The 18,728-nt window shown below is 41.3% G+C and overlaps 1 protein-coding gene and 1 pseudogene across 1 annotated transcript in view; both read right to left on the reverse strand.

The window, feature by feature from the left end:
- FRAS1 (Fraser extracellular matrix complex subunit 1) overlaps nt 1-18,728 on the reverse strand; it is a 463,438-nt gene that overhangs the window by 54,982 nt on the left and 389,728 nt on the right. The window contains exons 48-55 of the mRNA XM_029235334.1: nt 14,227-14,351; nt 13,802-13,942; nt 11,943-12,170; nt 8,716-8,829; nt 6,851-7,001; nt 5,353-5,512; nt 3,067-3,235; nt 143-389 (exon numbers count right to left, since the gene is read on the reverse strand). Coding sequence (XP_029091167.1) covers nt 143-389; nt 3,067-3,235; nt 5,353-5,512; nt 6,851-7,001; nt 8,716-8,829; nt 11,943-12,170; nt 13,802-13,942; nt 14,227-14,351 — 1,335 coding nt within the window. The remainder of the gene's footprint in view (nt 1-142; nt 390-3,066; nt 3,236-5,352; nt 5,513-6,850; nt 7,002-8,715; nt 8,830-11,942; nt 12,171-13,801; nt 13,943-14,226; nt 14,352-18,728) is intronic.
- Nucleotides 9,177-10,041, reverse strand: LOC114902770 (annotated as a pseudogene).

Genomic DNA, 18,728 nt, shown 5'->3' on the forward strand with positions numbered 1-18,728 from the left:
TTCTGGAGATTTAAATGAGTTAATACACATGAAGTACTTCCATGTATGAGTTAATATGGAACCTGAGCACGTGGCACATAAAAGAGACTCAATAAATGTTAGCTATTATTATAGCTTCTTGTCACCTTTGGCACCAACAGACCTTTTCTTTCAATAGGTGCAAATAGAAAGCCAGCGCTCTCGTTGACCCGGTAGGTCTTCTTATCAAACTCTAATGTGGGCTCGTCCTCAGTGTCATTGATAATGACCTTCGCCTGGGTGAACTCCCCCAGTAGGGCATATGCTGGCATGCTGAGCTCCACAGTGAAACTCTCGACGTTCTCAAACACGTCGTCATCGTTGATGACGATGGTGCAGGACTTGGTGTCCTCTCGCTCATCAAATTGCACCTGTCACAAAGGAAACAACAAGGAGTTAAGCTGTGCCTCAGATTTCCCTGCTCCACACTCCCCAAGAGCGTCACGGGAAGAGAGGACCCAAGTCCAGTGGGCAAAGCACTGAATGAAATAGCTGGTTCTTCTAGCCCCTACTTCCTGCTGTATCACCTCTTCCCATTCTTCCTCCGTACGCTGGGGCTGATTTACTGTATAGGGACGTGGAGGGCAAAGATGTCTCCCACCACGTGGTGACTGTAGAAAAACATATAGATAACTCTTTGTATTCTGTTTTATTAACTCACTTGGGATAGCACGAGTCATTTGATTACTCAGTTCCCCTTCTATTTGTGGCAAGTTTAACTGGAAAGATCTTTGAACCTGGAGTGTGCAGTTCTGGCCTCAAGTCCTGGCTCTGTTACTTCCAAGCTAGGTTAGGCTATGAAACTTTACAAACACCAGATTCCTTATCGGTTAAATAACAATAATATACCTATTTCACATACCTACTGGCGGGACTAGATGAGACAACGTATAATGAAGGCACTCAGTATACTTTAAAGCATGGAACAAATACAAGATATTATTTATTATCATCACCATATTACTTGTATAGTCAAAACTGACATAGAATCTCAGTGTACTGAATAACGGAGTTTGAATTCAGAGAAAGTTACATTGTGAACAAGCCAGACTGAATTTTAACTTTACCATTAAATCTTTTGCCATTAAGATGTGCTAGACCCATAATGTGAATTAACTTAGCCTGGTATAAAATAGAGAAATTAATTTATATGCATACAAGTGTGAACTTATATGGATTTATTCTGGTTTTACTTTGTCTTCAAAAAAAGATGAGGATAAAACCTTCAAATGGAACCAGAGCTATGGATCAGTCTGAAACTGAGTGGACAGGCAATGGACCTGGACTGCACTTTGTGTAACTGAGATAGCTAAAATGTGTAAAAATTAGTCCTAAACCTCTAGGGCCACACAAACCTGAAAAACATGTAGTTTTCATCAACAGAAAATGACTATTCCACATGTAATCAACTAATCAAATTAAGTTTTATTATGCTCCACATTTTAAAATGCTCCCAACTAAATGAAACACTCATAGGTCTCTGTTTAGGTCTAGAACACACTGCCTTTTGTCTCTCCCTAAAAACCACAAGTATGTGCTCTTTTTTATATTTTGCTAAAAGACTCCTTAGCTTATCTGATCTATTCCAATTCCTCATTCAAATCTGACATAAATTAGGAGTTTGGGATTAAAGTATACACACTACTATATATAAAATAGATAACCAACAAGGACCTACTGTATAGCACAGGGAACTATACTCAATATCTTGTTATATATATATCTTATATATATTTCTTATAACTCTACTCAATACTCAATCTGAAAAAGAATATATATATGTATATATATATATCACTTTGCTGTACACCTGAAACTAACACAACATTGTAAATCAGCTACATTTCAATAAAAGTTTAAAAAAATACATTTGACATGAGGCTTTAGCTTAGTCCAGCTGAAATGCCTCAAAGAGAGAGTCCACTCCTCTTTACAGAGATTTATTATGCCATAAGAATAATGAAACTACTTTGAAAAAACATTTAATAAATACCTAATAAGTACCAGGTATTGTGCAGTACTTAAATCTGACACATACAGGGCATCCTGCCCTAAAGGAGTTTACTATTTATACAGGAGGTCCTTTCTCTTTTGCTTTCACTCTCTCTTTTTTCTCTTTCATTCACACCCTGGTGCTAATTACCACTGCTGTAACATAGAGATGTGCAAACGTGTGTATGTGTGTGTGTGTGTGTCTACCCCAGAACTCCTCTCTGCACTCTCCTACCAACCCATAAAGCTGTCAACTTATTGTCTCTAAGGCAACTCACACTCAACATGTCCAAAGCAGAGCCAGGACCACACCCTCACCAGACCTGTTCCTCCTTGGTGTCCCCCCCAGACAGGGACATCATCATTCATCTCTCCCTTCTGTCTCACTATCTAATCCACTGCTGAATCTTGTCAATTCTTACTGGTCTGTTGAATCCACCCACTTGTCTCCACCTTCACTTTATTTATTTTTTTTTTTACTGAAGGATAGTTGATTTACAACGTTGTGTTAGTTTCAGGTGTACAGCAAAGTGATCCAGTTATATGTACATATATATCTATTTTTTCAGATTCCTTTCCCTTATAGGTTATTACAAAATATTGATTATAGTTCCTTGTGCTATACAGTAGGTCCTTGTTGATAATCTAATTTATATATAATGTGTATAGGCTCCCATCATCTCTCACGGATCCTGTTCCAAGAACTCCCCAACTAGTCTCCCTACCCTTCAGGTAAAGGGCGGTAGAGAGGAAGGGTTAGGATACCAAAGGCTGAGTGTACAACATGGTGCCTTGGAGACTTTTCTTGATCGTGAAGCAAAATGTAAAGGCTGAGAAGCTGGACAGCGGTTCAAAGTGCAGTGGAGATTAGACAGGCTGTGAAGAAGAAGGCACTGTGGGAAGGCAACATAGAACAGTGACTTGGGGAAGGGTGCTGATGGGCAGAGAGCTGGTGTAAAGAAGTGGGGACGTGCCGCAGTTGCCGACAGCCACGTCTCAGCCCTGGCTGCAGCCCACTGGCAATTCAGGAGTCAGAGGCCCCCCACACCCACCTACCTGGCCGGCATACTCCACGTAGTCCTGCTGTCCAGGCTGGGAGCTGACCCTGGAGCTGGAGCTGGCGGTGCCTTGCTCTGTGCGACACAGGACAATGGCGTACTGGTTTAGGTTCCCAGTCCTCTGCACCGTGATGCTGACTGACCCCGCTTTCTCACTGACATTGTAGCTGGAAGCACACAAAAGGGCAATCTCTGAAATTCTGAAAGGGCTGTGAAGGATCTACATGCTTAATGCCTGTCTCTTCTGGTTGGTTACTGGTGTCAGACAGTTCCGAGAAGAGGCAGTTTGGTTCCTTTAAGAAGTCAGGTTGTAAGTTGAGGGAATGCGTTCACCTGGGACAGTCACAGAATCAGGCGACCAAGGAAGCTGTGGATGCAGAATGATATCTGCCCCGTTTTCAGAGAGAGTTGAAAGATGGTCAGCACATAAGAGCTAAGCACTCCATATTTCAGAACACAAAGAAATAATTTCTCCCAAGTGTGGTAGAGTGATTAGAATAGGTCAGTGAGCTCCTGCAGAAGAAAGCTGCTTGGAAGCCAATTAATGACTTGGTTCAGGTGGGGAGTGACTGGGCCAGATCTCCAGGAAGTGTTTAAAGGAGCCAGGGCAGTGCCAGAGGTAAGAAAATGAGAACTGGGCCAAGGTGAGAAAAGTGTCTAGGCAAATGGAGCTTTATGACAATGGGGGAGTGAGAAGGTGCTATAGGCTGAAAGTGTCCCCCTCCAAATTCATATGTTGAAACCCTAATCCCATCTGTGACAATATTAGAGATGGGGCCTTTGGAGGGTGATTATGTCATTAGGGTGGAGCCCTCATGAATGGGATTAGTGCCCTTATAAAAGAGAGCTCCATCTTCCTTCTGCCATGTGAGGTTACAGCAAGAACTCAACTCTCTATGGATCATGAAGCAGGCCCTCACTGGACACTGAATCTGCTGGCATCCCAATCTTGGACTTCTTAGCCTCTAGAGCTGTGAGAAATAACTTATTATTATAATTATTGAAAAAAGCCACAAGCAAGTGAGGCCTGAGCTGGGCTTTGTTTTTCATCACTGAGTATGGCTATTGGACTTTGGCTTGGGTCTTATTGCTGTGAGGCTTGCAGGCAAAGTGCCTCTGAGAGGATAGTCTTCATTGCCAGCTTGGGGACCCTCCGTATTGTTTAGTCCATTAAACATTAGAGGGTTGTCCAGAAAACATCATCAGTTTTATTTGGTGTATTTAATTTTGAAGGAGTTACAAGTAAGATGTAAATAACAGCAAAGTGTTTTAGATATATATATATATATATATATATATATACACACACACACACACATATATACATGTATGTGTGTATATATATATATATATATGTGTATGTGTATATATATATATATATATATATATATAGATTCTAATTTTCCACTAATTCTCCAAGTGTGTGTAATAGTAGAATAGCCTACATCTGGGGCGCTTAAAATCAAGTTTGCATGTTTTCCTCCCAAGTCCCAATTTTCACTTAAATTATCATGAGGTTGGTTTCTTAGAATAGCGAATCTCAAATGTAAATTTAAAGAATTATTTCCCCCACAAAAATTATAATCCTTGTTATAATCTAATCTATAAACTCAGCACCATGCTTTACCAATTGGTGACTGACTCTCTGTTTGCCTCTTAACTCCCCAGCAGACTACAAAATCATCTTGAAGAGCTGTCTATATTAAGCTATGAATCCTTCCCTAAAGATATACGATTCTGTGAACACCAAAAGAGCTAGGGGGAGAATGGGAGCTTGAGAACAGGGAGAATGTAGACAGAAGGCAAAGACTTTGTTACTGCGGGCCAGTGATTATTTTTCTGAATGCTTATTGTTTTCCCTATCAGTTCTGCTGGATTATCTTTTAAACTTGAAGACAGAAGGACAAATACTTTCAGGAGAAGAAGTAAAGCACAAGGCTTAAGGTCACTGGACTTAAATCCTGGTTTTACTGCTTTTTAGTTACGTGATTTCGGATAAGTTACTTAACCTATTTCTGTCTCTGTTGCTTTGTTGTTGTGGAGGCAACAATAGTACTCATCTCATAACTGCAAGTATTAAACAAGATGACATACGTCAAGTACCTGTTACAGTGCCTTGTACACACAGTATTCAAGAAATATTTGGTGTAACTATGATTTTTATTCTTGTTATCACCCCACCATCATCATTGGATGATTAGAGCTGACCCACAGGGTGTTTCATCCTTACTTCCTCTGCTTTCCTGATTCATTTCTCAAGAATGAACACCAATCACGCTTGTACCTGTTATATTTAAAGCTGATGAGGGACCACTGGATATGGAAGATATTGTCGCTGACCACATTGGGTTTACTGTCTCTCACCAGAAACTGAAAACTATCCATCATCTCATGGATCTTCTCCTCATGCAACACATAACGAATCAACCCCAGGTTCACATCCTCTGTGAGAAAAAAGACACTGAATTAACCCGGGGATGTAAAGACAGCCTCACAGATTCCTACTGACACACCCAGTTTTATCCTTCTAATGGGTTATAGACAAAACTTATTGTCCCAAGAACAAAAAGGGATAGTAAGTGGTGTTAAAAATAAATGTTTCTGCCAGATTTTAAAATAAGATCCTGTATAACAAAAGACCCATCTTTATGTATAGAAGTACCCTTATGCTGTTGTAAAATGAGAATCCCAGGGTTTTGGCAAAAAAGCACTTTAATAAATGTCTATGGAATGTGAAATGCAAATCTTAGAGCCAACAGAGAAGTCTTTGAGCTCGTCTGCTGTGCATATATGCTCATACCCACCCCTACTTCCTTCAAAATAAACGTTCTTTGGAAGGTATGTGCTACCAAGAAAAGCTGGGGTTGGATTAAAACAGCCCACACACAAGGCACAGATAAAATGTGGCTAGGAGAGAACAAAAGATTGAGGACAGGGAGAAAAAGGAAATATGGCACATAAATTGTAAGATGCAGTTGTACAACGACTGATCCCAATCAGGTGCATCCTCAAAAGAAGTCTAGAAGGGCTTCCCTGGTGGCGCAGTGGTTGGGAGTCTGCCTGCCGATGCAGGGGACATGGGTTCATGCCCTGGTCTGGGAAGATCCCACATGCCGCGGAGCGCCTGGGCCTGTGAGCCATGGCTTCTGAGCCTGCGCGTCCGGAGCCTGTGCTCCGCAATGGGAGAGGGCACAACAGTGAGAGGCCCGCGTACCGTAAAAAAAAAAAAAAAAAAAAAAAAGAAGTCTAGAAGACTGTGAAAAGCTTATAAGCAACTACAATACAAAATGGTCTCCTTGATGTGATTCCAAACAGGAAACTATTTCTGTTGAGCAATCTACCCATGTTGATTTTTTTTCTTTGCTGAAGACTTAAAAAAAAAATCTATAACGCTTAGAGTTAAAAAGTAAACCACAAAGGGTCACAGATCTTTCATAAAGTCTGGTGGTTATTTCTGTTTTGAAAGAAAACCCAGGAGTATCACGTGATCCTTTCCAGAAAACTTGGCCAAACCTAAAGCAATTTGGGAGCTGAGGAAGCCTGGTAAAGATAAAATTTTTCTTTCTTCCTTTTTTTTTTGCCATTAATTCAGAGTAACAGGGAAAAAAAATCAGGAGAAGTAAAATTCCAAAGTTGGATGGTTAGACACTGAAAGATCTATTTGTTTGTAAATAGGTTACTTGGGGGTAAGTAGCTGGCAGTAGTTGTGGGAAAGATCAGGGAAGTAAGGAGAGTGGTGTCAGAAGAGACCTCTCCCACCTCTCAGTTCTAAGAGTGCCCACCCTGTGTGAAAGTAGCAGCAGCTCTTCCAGGCTGCAGCTTATTCTCCATGTGGCCATGCTCAGGGCCTGTGGTTATCTCGTAGACAAGCTGCAGGTCTTCTGTGTCTGGGTCCATGGTCAGCAGTTCCTTCTTGGTGATCAAGTTGGTTGCCTGGAATAGAAACCCATTACATTTAATTCCTGAGATGGGAATAAAGCAGGAACAAGACCCTCTGACTCAGATTTAATCCAGCTCAACAATGATTTACTAAGTGCATTTCTTGCCTGGTAAACTTTGTCAGGATTGAAGAGGTTATGAGGATAGAAACCATCCCAGCCTCTGCCCTTGATGTTCACACTTTATTGGGAAAGAAAGGCTTATGAGCAAGGTAACTGTGGCAAGAGCTGTAATGGGATATATGAAAAGAGTGCTACACACTTTTGGGGAGGAGTGATTACGGAAATCCATCTGGATTACGGAAAAGGGGCTTTGAGGTGGTGGGATTTGAGTGTGGCCTTGAAAGAAGGTTGGAACTTTGAAAGAATGATACAATACAGGCAAGATGGCCATTTTATACCTTATAGAAGTTGATTACAATGCTTGAAATTGAGTAAGATAAATATATGATATCCCAATATGGCCCAAATATACTGGCTAAATTTTGATTCACTCATTTATTCACCCAACAAATATTTAGTAAGAGCAAAGGTTTGAGAGAAAAAAAGGGGTGGTCAACAGTATTAAGTGTTACTAGACCTAGTAAAATAAGGGCATGTAAGTGACCTTTGGATTTGGTGAAATTGGTGACTTCGGTCATTGGTAAATTTGATAAGAGTCACGGCAGTAGGGTAAGAGTTGAAGGTAGAAGACCAGTTGGAGAGTGCCAAGAAGAGAACAGGATGGTTCTGAGTATTGAGAAAAATAGCATACAGGGCATAAGCGGAATCTGTACTAATTTTGTTTCATATATTTAAAAATTCTCAATGAGTTCAGTGGAAAGCTATAGCCTCACTGCTACATATACAACCAACAAATCAGCAACATGGAGATGAGAAAATCCACATCCTACAGGGAATACCACACACAAGTCTTTCCCATCTGAACTGAAGAACTGTGTGTGTTTGGGTGGGGATGGGGATTTAATGCTTGACAGGTTACCAGGTGAGAATTATGACATGTCTTAAAATGACCAAACTGAGAGTTAGGAAAAGGAGAAAAAAATTTAAATTTCTAGAATTCCTCTGAGGATACTTACCTACAAAAAAACTCACTTCCTTCTCATCTGTGGCATATTCCAGATGTTTCTCAAAATCCACCCTTCCCTTCTTCTAATTAACAAACTTTTAACTGAGCACCTAGCCACCCAGCTAGACACTCCCACGCAACAGATAGGGCCATAGGGCCAATTTCTTGTCAAAAGAATATGAGTGCAATGATGTGTTTAATTTCTGCACCACTTGCTTAAAATGAAGTTCCTTGCCCTCTACTTTTGTTTTCCTCTTCCCATGGGCTGGAACACTGATGAATAGCTGAAGAGTTTTGGCTACGCTCTCAGTAGCAACAACCCAGTGATGGCAGAAGAATAAGATAGAAGGAATATGCGTCTCTGAATGGTCATGTGGAGCCTTAGCCTCCCCACTTCTGTACTTTATGTGAGAAAAAAGACTTCTATCTTGTTTGAGCTACTATATTTTGGGGTCATTTTGTAAGAATATCTTAAACTGTAATACAATTCGAACCAAACTCATGGAGCTCAGCAATCTTAACAAATCAGCTCACTTAGGGAGGGATAAACATGAGTTGAACAAGAGTTCTGTTCATATTGTCATGAATAGGATCGAGCCCAAGTCAGTTAATGTGTCCGCGGCAGGTGGAAAGGCCTTACCTTGCCATCCATGTACTCCAGCCACTGGAGCCCCAGGTTGGTAACAATTCTAGGGGTGCCATCATCTACTGGGAGGATGTCTACCCAGAACTGCTGAGGTGCTGCTGTCATGATCTGTGGTGAAAGCAAAAAAGAAACTTATCATTCACACATACCTGAAATACGTCAGGTCTAGGACCTACAAAGGCTGAGACCCCTGAAATCTGTTGACACTTCAAAATGGGCAACTGAGCAAATTCCATTGCTTATCACCACTTGGCATGAGGCTTCAGGGAGAATGTTGATGGATAAAGTAGAAACAATATAAGAACTCTTGCTGGAATTTCACCTGCTATGGAAGTTGGTTTTCACACACCTATGCCTTCTTTAGTTGAGTTTAATACTGCCCTGAGGTGAAACAATAAACAAAATATTTCCCTTTCAATAACTTGTTAAAATTTTCATGATTTTTTTCCCACCATGTTGAAATTTTTTATTTTGCTGAAATGTACAAACAGAATATAACAGTCCACATTCTATGCTTTCTAAACATTTAACCACTGATGATTTCCGTAAGATGCTGTTGTTTTTCACAGTTCAGATGTCTGATCGTCTGTGAAAGCCCAACATGCCTTCCTTTCTACCCACCAGATTAGTCTTTTTCAGAAGCCTTGCCGTATGTTTTCTTTGTTTGCCTCTCCATGTTGCTGCTTCATGTGAAAGAGTTCATTTTCTAATTGTACAATAGTCCTTTCAATCTCATAATTCTTACTGACCAGGGATACCCAAGTTGACTCCATTTCTCTTAATTTAGATCCAGCTGCGAGTTGCATGTTCTTTCGCTGCCAGTTTAAGTCTTGAATATGTTTCCTTAACTTCTGGAGCTCTTTCTGTGCATGTTCAATCATATGAACTAGATTTTCATTATACACTTTCCAGGCATTGCATCCATGCTGTGACATTAGTTCCAGATTCTCAATTCGAACCGCTTGATGCTCTAACTGGGCCATTGAATTGTTTACGCATTCTTGCCAAGCAGTAATGTCATTTTTCTGACACGAGGAAGGGGCTGGAAGTTCATATCGTTTCATACTGAGCAATTGAATTGGTTTTCGAGCAGCCAATCTTTCAAATTCATTTCTCATTATGTTGGTTTCAAGAGTGGAATAATCCGGGGCTCTCAGGCGGCTCAGGTACTTCTTGGTAGGTCGGTATCTGCGTGTTTCCTCCTCCACCAATGCCGCAGCCGCTTCCCGCTTCCCGCACACCAGGCGCTTCATAACCTCGGTGAAAATATGTCAGCGCATCCACCACAACCCCTCCGGCCACCAAACCCGTACCCGCCATTCTTAGGTTCGCCGGAGTTTTCCGACTCTGCGCCGGCTCAGGTTCACTTAAATACTCCTGCGCCCGACGCTAACGTAATGACGTCACCTGCGCATCAGCTTTGGCGCCTGCTAAGTTAATTCTGAAGGCACGCTTGCTAGAAATTGCCCGACCATTTTGTTTTGGTCGGACTTCTCATGATTTTCATAATCAAAATGTTAATGTCAAAGTCTCCAGGTAGGATTCTGCCAGATATGAAAAGATGTTTCATGGGAAGAGATTTCCTTTTGTTTTTCTTTCCTTTTTTTTGAGAGAGAGCTGTCTACATGGGGAAAGGGGGCAGAAGAAATCAAGAATAAAAGTGTTTGTGGGAATAATACAAAGAAATTTCGGTTTATAACTTCATTCTCACACAGATACACACATATACATTCAAACATACATGGGGAGTCTGATCCAGCACCTCCCTGTTTCTGAGCAGATACAGCAAGCTGGCATACAGGACAGCAAGATGCTGGTGTTTCAATCTTCTACAACCCTCCTTCTAGATAATTTCCATTTTCAAAATGACACGGTCCCTCTGGAGATCTGCTGTGACCTTTTATGTTTATCATAGAGGTGACCCTCTTGCTGATTAATTCCGAAATCTTTTTTCTCTTCTGAAAATCAAACTAACTGGGGAGCAGTTACGGTTTGGGAGAGGGAAAATGAACGTGACGACCTGCCAGGTGGAGAGGCAGTGCAGGTGCTGAAATGGCAGGGAAATCCCAGGAGCCATCCCACTGACACCTTGGCCAACTGAGAATGATCGTCTCACAGGCTGTTTGTTTCTAAAGCATGAGAGGATCTTTCTGTCAGGAAAAGAATCATTCATCATCAAAGTAGGGAAAAAAAAACTCTGCAGGCCTAAGAAGTTGACCCCTTGGTTATCCTGGAAATAAACAGCAGGGTGTGATAACATGCTCACTAAAATGCTTCTGCTGAGTCAGATAGCTGTGTGACATGCAGGGGTATCCATGAGTCCACCTTTCTCCAGAGTTGCAGTTATTCCCAGGGGAGGGTTATGATACTGCAAGAAATCTTCTAAAAATGAGTTAAAATGGTGGGGAAGGTAGTGGGAGGGGGCTCTTAGTTTCCTGAACATCTGAATGTTAGAGGGAAGCAATTCTCCTAAGGAAGAAAAGCTTAACAGCTTCATGACCTCACAAGAAAATCATCTTCACCTGTTTCACACGCTGGTCCTAAAATGGTAACAATGATGGTTACAGCCACAGTTTATCAGGTATTTCCTATGTCTCCTGTGTGAGGTACTGGGCTACATGCTCCATGGGTATCAGGAGGGTAGATATCATCCCCATTTTACGGCCAGGGAAGCTGAGGCTTAGAAAGGTTAAATGACTTACAAAGACACTCAATTAGTAAGTGACAGAGGTAGAATTTAAATCAGTGTCTTTTGGATGCAAAAGCCGTACTCTTGACTGTAATTCTTCATGAGACAGAGAAACTCTGGCTGGCTCGGGAGACAATTTGGAACCATGTGATATTATTGAAAAACCAGATGAAAGAAAAATGAAAGGAATAAAGGGGGAGTGAAAAGGAAGAGGAGAAATAATAGCGGTGATAATAAAAATAACTATCATTTATTTGAGCACTCACTCTTTGCCAACAGTGTTAAGCACTTTATATGGATTACCTCCGTTGATCCTTAGGCTAATTGAAGCTGGTGATCATTCCTGTGCCCATTTTACAGATGAAAAGCTGAGGCTTAGAGAAGGTAAGTAATTTGCCCAAGGCCCAACTAGTATGTGACAGAACCAAAACTCAAACAATGTTATCCTTGGTCTAAAAAGGCCATGTTCTGCCTCCAGACAGCCTCTGGCATGCTTTGCTGTGCCTCCCTCTCCACTGTCTTCGCCCCTCACCTCTTTTCCTCCTTCCTCAATAATAAAGAAGGGATTCGTCCCGTCAGCAACGGTGAAGGTGAACCAGTCTTTGAGGGAGTTGCTGCCATCGTGGCTGTAGCGGACCCGGTTCTGATAGACGTCCTCCATGGTGAAGGTGGAGGTGTGCTGGAAGGGCTGCCCGTTGGTGGTTCGCTCAATGGTGCCATGACGCGGGGGCTGCACGATCATGAATGTGACAGACTCGGCCTGTCAGGGAGGCAAAAGGCAAGAGAAGAAGGGAATTCTGTAACAGAAGCCAGAGGTGTGAGTGACGGCCACAGGTGGTCAAGGGCAGCCAAACCTAAAGACATTTATAAAACAAAGATTGCATTTTCTTTATAGATAGCAAAAATCAAGCTAAGGAGAGAAATTATATTGGTTTCTATAATCGAACTTATATTCTGGTGCCTTCTGTTTTAAGATGACGTTTAAAGTTGCCCATTAAGGGTTATAGGGGAAAACCTGAATTTTTAACCTTTCGGATGATTAAGAACTAGACCTTTTAAAATTACTCATTTCCTTTCCATTCACCCTCCCCCCAACCCACATACACTTTTCCGAAACTCTTATATATAGAATCTCATATGCATCAGAACAGAAGCAAATTTCCCATTTCCAACGGCTGCTTCCAGGGTGACATGCAGAAGGAAAAATAAAGAGGTAGAAAACCCTGCTCGGGACTCTCCAATGATTTCCCACCAACTTGGAATAAAATACAGAGGCCTGACCTGGGCCAAGAAGGCCCTCTGTGACCTGGTCCCACGGTTCTTCTCTGGCCTCATCCTTCTGTCCCGTTTGTTCACTGGGGTCCAGACTCTTGGCTGCTGTGTCACAACTCAAATGTTCCAAGCACACTTGACTACAGGGCCTTTGCCCTCCTGATTCCTCTGCCTGGAAAGGGCTTCTCCCAGGAAACTGCATAGCCTGCTCTTTCTCTTCCTATCTCTGCTCAAATATCAGCTCCTCAGAGAAATGTTCCCTGACCACTCTGCTTGAAACAGCATACCCATCAATCACTATTGCTTTTGTCTCTTTATTTTTATTCCTAGCACTTATCATATCTGACATGATATTCTATGTTCTTTCATTCTTTATTGTCTGTCCCCCTAACCAAAGGTTGTAAACTCCCTAAGGCTGGAACTGTCATCTGTTTTATTCACAGTGCTGTCTTTAGCATCTAGAGCAGACCTTGGAACTTAGCGGGTAATAAATATTTGCTGAAAGAATGAATAAATAAATGAATGCATGCTGGCACGGGGAAGGGCATACATAGGACTAATTAATAAGTGCGTGGTACTCTTAATGGAAGCTAAATCATATCAGCATGTTAGATACTTTAATTAGAAAGCATTAGGAGAGGGAGAGTTTAGTCTCTACATGCCCTATTTGACTGTGTAAAGCCTGGTTCTTTGAGAATGCTCAAATTGCAATAATTAGCTGTCACCCACTGAAGTCTCAGTAAAGGAGGTAAAAGTGTATAGGTGAAGGAATTCCTTGTTCACTAATAGGGAGTAAGAAAAACACTACATGAAATGTCATCTACCTAATTTTCTGTGGATCATAATAAAAATCAGCATGTTAAAATGATTGTTGCACATAATCATAGGAAAGAATAAATGTATTTAGGGTTTCAGAAAGGGTTGAAAAACAACTTGATTTCAAATGTATTTAGTTTCTCTTCTCCAGCAGGCCATGGTATGTTCTGGTTTTTAATCCTTCAAGGATGCTTGCACTACACTCACCATCCCACCCCACCCTCAGGATGCACTGTCGCAAAGCAGTAGATGCCACTAGATCAGCCTCTCATTCGGCCGGACAACCCAGGGGAGGACTCTTACCTCTGTGTCTGCATCTACCGCCTTGAGCTCAAACTCTGTGATGGTCTTCCTCACACCTTCCTGTACCCGCATCCCCAAGTTCTGTACAACGGGCAGCGAGTCATCCACAGGGCGAAGAGTAATGTGGAAAGTCTGAGTCACCTACATGGCAGAAAAGTGCAGGTGGGTCACCTGTCCCCAGCACCCACCCGAGGAGAAGGTAGGCGCTCTCTGCATTCCCTTTCACACCATTCCTGGCATGACTGACCAACTAGGAACCCAGAAGTGAGTTCTCTCTGGCAAGATAGAGTTCTCTTTGCCTCTGTCCTGGGCTGAGAGCAGAGGGGAATGAAGTTCTCACAGCACCGGTGACTCAGCACCCTCCAATCAAAGATGATGGCGCTGCATCAATACCCATCAAGGAGCGAAGCAAGTTCCTCACCCACCTCGTTGACTCCATCGGAGAGCGTAAAACTGAAGGCATCTGAATGCTTCTCGGTCTCACTGGAGTGGATATACTGAACGCGTCCTGAAGTGAGGTCAGCTTGAGTAAAGGAACTAATCTGGATACCTAGCAAAAGAAGACGACAGAACCAGAGAAAGGGTGTCAAGAGGTTAGCCATCCCTCTCGGGTGAGGGAAATGGCACACTCACCAGAGAGAGCCCTTTGTAGTTTTCTTATAGCATTGATGTGCTGCCCTCTGAGACCTTGGGTTAGAGTTGCTTGTGTGTTTTTTCCCTACAACAGCATATGTTCTGTGGGAGCACATGCTAACTTAATTATCTAGGCTTCTACCATGTGCCAAGGTAACCGCAGGTGCTCAATAAATGTTATTCTCTTTTCTCTTGGGGTTTATGTATGCAGGTCAAATCTGTGAAAGGTAGAGCCATTGCCTTATTCTCCAAACTCCTCGCTCTTAAGTTTTATATTCTCCCATAGCCTCGTAGTCCTTTCTGAAAACCTGCCCTAATTTTTGATATTGTGTGATGGCTTAGCGTTTAAATACTGGAGTCATAGGGCTTGGCTAAACAGCCTTGTTTTTGTGACTAGTGAGCCATCCCCGGCACCCATAATGTCCTTGGATGTTCTTCAAGGTCCCTTTCACTCTTGGATCTATGATTCTAGCTTCTCATATACCACTCTGGCCAGGCTGGAAGTAACAAAGCTTACTGCATGAATTTGAGGTTTGAGCAATCATTCTTTCTCAACTCTAAAATGACCTAGAAAACCAGTGTCTTTTAATAACATGATACAGAGAAAACTTGTTAATTTTTCTCAGAGTCATTCTAAAAGTAAAAAAAAAAAAAAAATCTGTGATTTTTAAATAATGCCAAAGTATCCCACTAATGAATAATATCTCTATGTTTTCAAATGCCCAACAATATTTAGCGAAACAACCCAGAATTCTTGCTTCTATCTTAGGGCTTCTGGGGTCCATCCTCTGGTGGCAGCCAAGGCTGAAACAAAATCATATCCTTTAGTCCCTCAGCACAAATTCTCTCTTTCTGATTCTGGGTGTTACAGCAGTCCTCTATTTAATCTAGTCCTTCGCTTTGGTCCTGAAGTTCATTTGCTGCTTCCTGGGATTTATTATTTGTCATTGTTAATCCTGGCAAAACCATTTAGTCTTTTCTGTAAAAAAAACAAAGAGATTCTCCTTTGACTAGTTTACATTTAACTGTGACATCAATATCATTCCTTTATCTTAAAAATAAAACACATCAACCAGCGTGGGTTATATTTGCAGCTCTCTTTATCATCTGAAATTTGTCACCCAGATAAAATAGCTTCCTGATTATTAGGGTGTTAATTTTTTGACGAGGCATTTTATATTTATGTTCGTGCTTGTTACATCAGCTCTAGACAGGCAAAAAATGTAGCTCCCCCGACCCCTATCTTACAGTTTTGTCTTGTGGTTCTGGACAGAAATCCATACCATTCTTTAAAAATTTAATAACTTCAGACTGGCTACACTGAGAAATTTAAACCTATTCCCCTGCTGTGAATCCACTCTCACAGCTCATGGGGAAATAGTGTGTGGATTCTCACAATCAACTGGTCACCTAACTCACTGTTCCCCTTATGAGAGTCTAAGACTGATTAAGAAAAGTGGTAGAACTCATTAGTTAAGTGGGCGGAAAAAAGTTAACATACTTAGGAGGCCTATAGCTGCGATCAGAAATGCCAGCTTGCAAGATGGGCTCTCAGATTCTCTCTAGGAACATGGAATTTTGGTATGTTCTAGACGAAGGATGCCTACACTCTAACTGATAAGAGGGACTCTCTGCGCCTCGATTATTTGTACAATTTGGTTTATGCTGAACACTTGCTTTCCTTCTGGGATTCTACAATTTTGGTTTGTACTAGGTAGAGGGTGCCCATGTAACCAGTCCCCCAATAAAAACCTTGAGCACTGGAAAAAAAAAAAAAAAGTAAGGTGGTAGATCTTCCTTCCTCTTGGGAAGGAAGTGCTGGGATTGATCTTTTTATTTTTTAACATTTTTTATTGAGGGGAAATTGACATATAATAAATTATACATATTTAAAGTGTACAATTTCATTATCTTTGGTACATCCATGAAACCATCATCTCAGTCAAAATAGGAATGTATCCATTACCCCAAAAGTTTTTAACTGACACTCTGTAATCCTTCCATCCTTCCCTTTCTTGTGCCCTACCCCATCCCAAAGAAGCAAATGAATTGTCATCTGTCATTATAGGTTAGTTGGTATTTTCTCTAACTTTTTATAAATAGAATCATACAGTATATACTATTTTATGCATTTCTTGCACTTAGCATAATTGTTTTTGAGTTATCCATATTGAAGCATGTATTAATAGTTCATTCCTTTTCATTGCCAAGTAGTATTCCATTGGATGGTTATAGCATAGATTGTTTATCCATTTACCTGTTCATGGACATTTAGGTTATTTCCAGTTTGGGGCTATTACAAATAAGGCTGCTATGATCACTTATGCACAAGTCTTTGGACAAAAGTTTTCATTCTTCCTGGGTAAATCTCTAAGAGTGGGAGGGTGGGAATATATGTAAGGTGTATGCTTAACTTTTTAGGAAACTGCCAAACTATTTTCCAAAGTGGTAGTAATGTTTTACATTCCCGCTAGCAGTGCATGAGAGCTCTGGGCTTGATCTTAGTGGGTCTTTCCCAATTCAATCTAGCAAACATTGAGTACCTACCATGTGCAGAACACTGTTTCAGGTTTGCTTATATAGACTTTTATCTCAACAGCTCTGAGAGGTCAAGGTTGGCATTATTTTTCTAGATTATGATACTAATAAAATTAGGAAAGAAATGTGACCTATCTGAGGTCACACAGCTAATAAGAGAGCAGTGCTGAGACCGGAACTCAAGGTTGTCTACCTCCAAAGTTTAGGCCTGCTGGGAGTACTTTTTTTTTTCTTACGTGATTACATGTTGAAATGACACACACACATATATACACACACACACACATATATATACATACATATATATATTGTATTCTGTTAGGAGTACTTTTTGTAAAACTCATCTAGCTTTTCTGGGCTAGACAAGGAGCCTCTTGGATTTCACCCTTATCCTTTAATTTTTTTTTTCAATATAAAAGGGATACATGTCCATTAAAGAAAATGTGAAAAACACAAGAAAGTAGTAAAGAATCACAATACCACTCATAGTTCTACCACTGAAATACCATTATAATTTTTTTGAATTGAATCATAGAATAATTTTTTGACTATAACCTTTTTCTTGTCTGAAATATTGATTTTGATGGGGTATTTAATATTATCATTTAAGTGATATCCATAATTAAGTGCAGGAGGGTAACAAGTTGCATTATAAGGTAAGCTTCAAGAGGACAAGATTTTGTTGTTTCTTCACCAATGTGCACCTAGAATAGTGCCTGGCACACAGTAGGTTCTCAAAACATATATGGTGAATGAATTTAGTTCATCCACTACAGTTAATATCTAAGAGGTCCTATTAAGCACAGATTTTCAATCTCTGTACACTTAAAAAAATTTTTTTTAGCTGTTGCTAATTGGGTATTGGAAGACTTTAGTTGTTCACTCACCTGCAAGATGGTGCTTCTAATAACATATTGTCCCTACTGGCTGTCACAGCAGGTAGTTACTGTTTGAAATACCTTGAAGGCTTTTAATCCCATCCAAAGTGTTTTCAGTCACCAACCTGCTGGCTAAACTATGTACCTGGCAGTGTTACGGAGACCCACATTGACCCTGTCAGTTTTTCCAATTCCCCTGGAGGGCTAGCACATTAGAGAAAGTTCAGTCCAGGTCAGGGAAGTGGTTTGAGAAAAAAGCATCTTTGAAGAAACTGCCTTCCTAATGGGATGTTAGGAGATCGCCCTGGTCCTCCTGGCTTTCAGCACAGCTGTGGATGGCTCTACGCCTGTTGTCTGCTCCCACCTCAAGCTCAGGCTGTGGGAGATTCTCAGCTTCTCTGCTTCAGATTTTCTTCCAAGCTTCCTGTTGTGGAATGAGTTATGCCCCCCATATTCATACGTTGACATCCTAACCCTCAGTACCTCACCATGTGACCTTATTTGGAAATAGGATCATTACAGATGAAGGGGAAAGTTTGACACAGACAGACACATAGAGGGAGAATGCCATGTGAACATGAAGACAGGTATCTACAAGCCCAGGAGAGAGGTCTGGAACAGAGCCTTCCCTCAGGAGGAACCAACCCTGCCAACACCATGATCTCAGACTTCCAGCCCCTAGATCTGTGACACAATAGGTTTCTGCTGTTTAAGCTGCTCAGTCTGCAGTGCTTTATGATGGTGGCCCTAGCAGACTAATACACCTCTGCTCTTGGGAGAACCCAAACTAAGACACTGACTGCAGCTTATTCTGGTTGGTGTCACCATATGGAGAGGCTGAGATAAAGAGGAAGCCAAAGAATACCTTTGCTAAAGCA

This window comes from Monodon monoceros, unplaced genomic scaffold, assembly GCF_005190385.1.
Source record: "Monodon monoceros isolate NGI ecotype Baffin Bay Population unplaced genomic scaffold, NGI_Narwhal_1 Super_Scaffold_20, whole genome shotgun sequence".
In the NCBI taxonomy this organism is placed as follows: Eukaryota; Metazoa; Chordata; class Mammalia; order Artiodactyla; family Monodontidae; genus Monodon; species Monodon monoceros.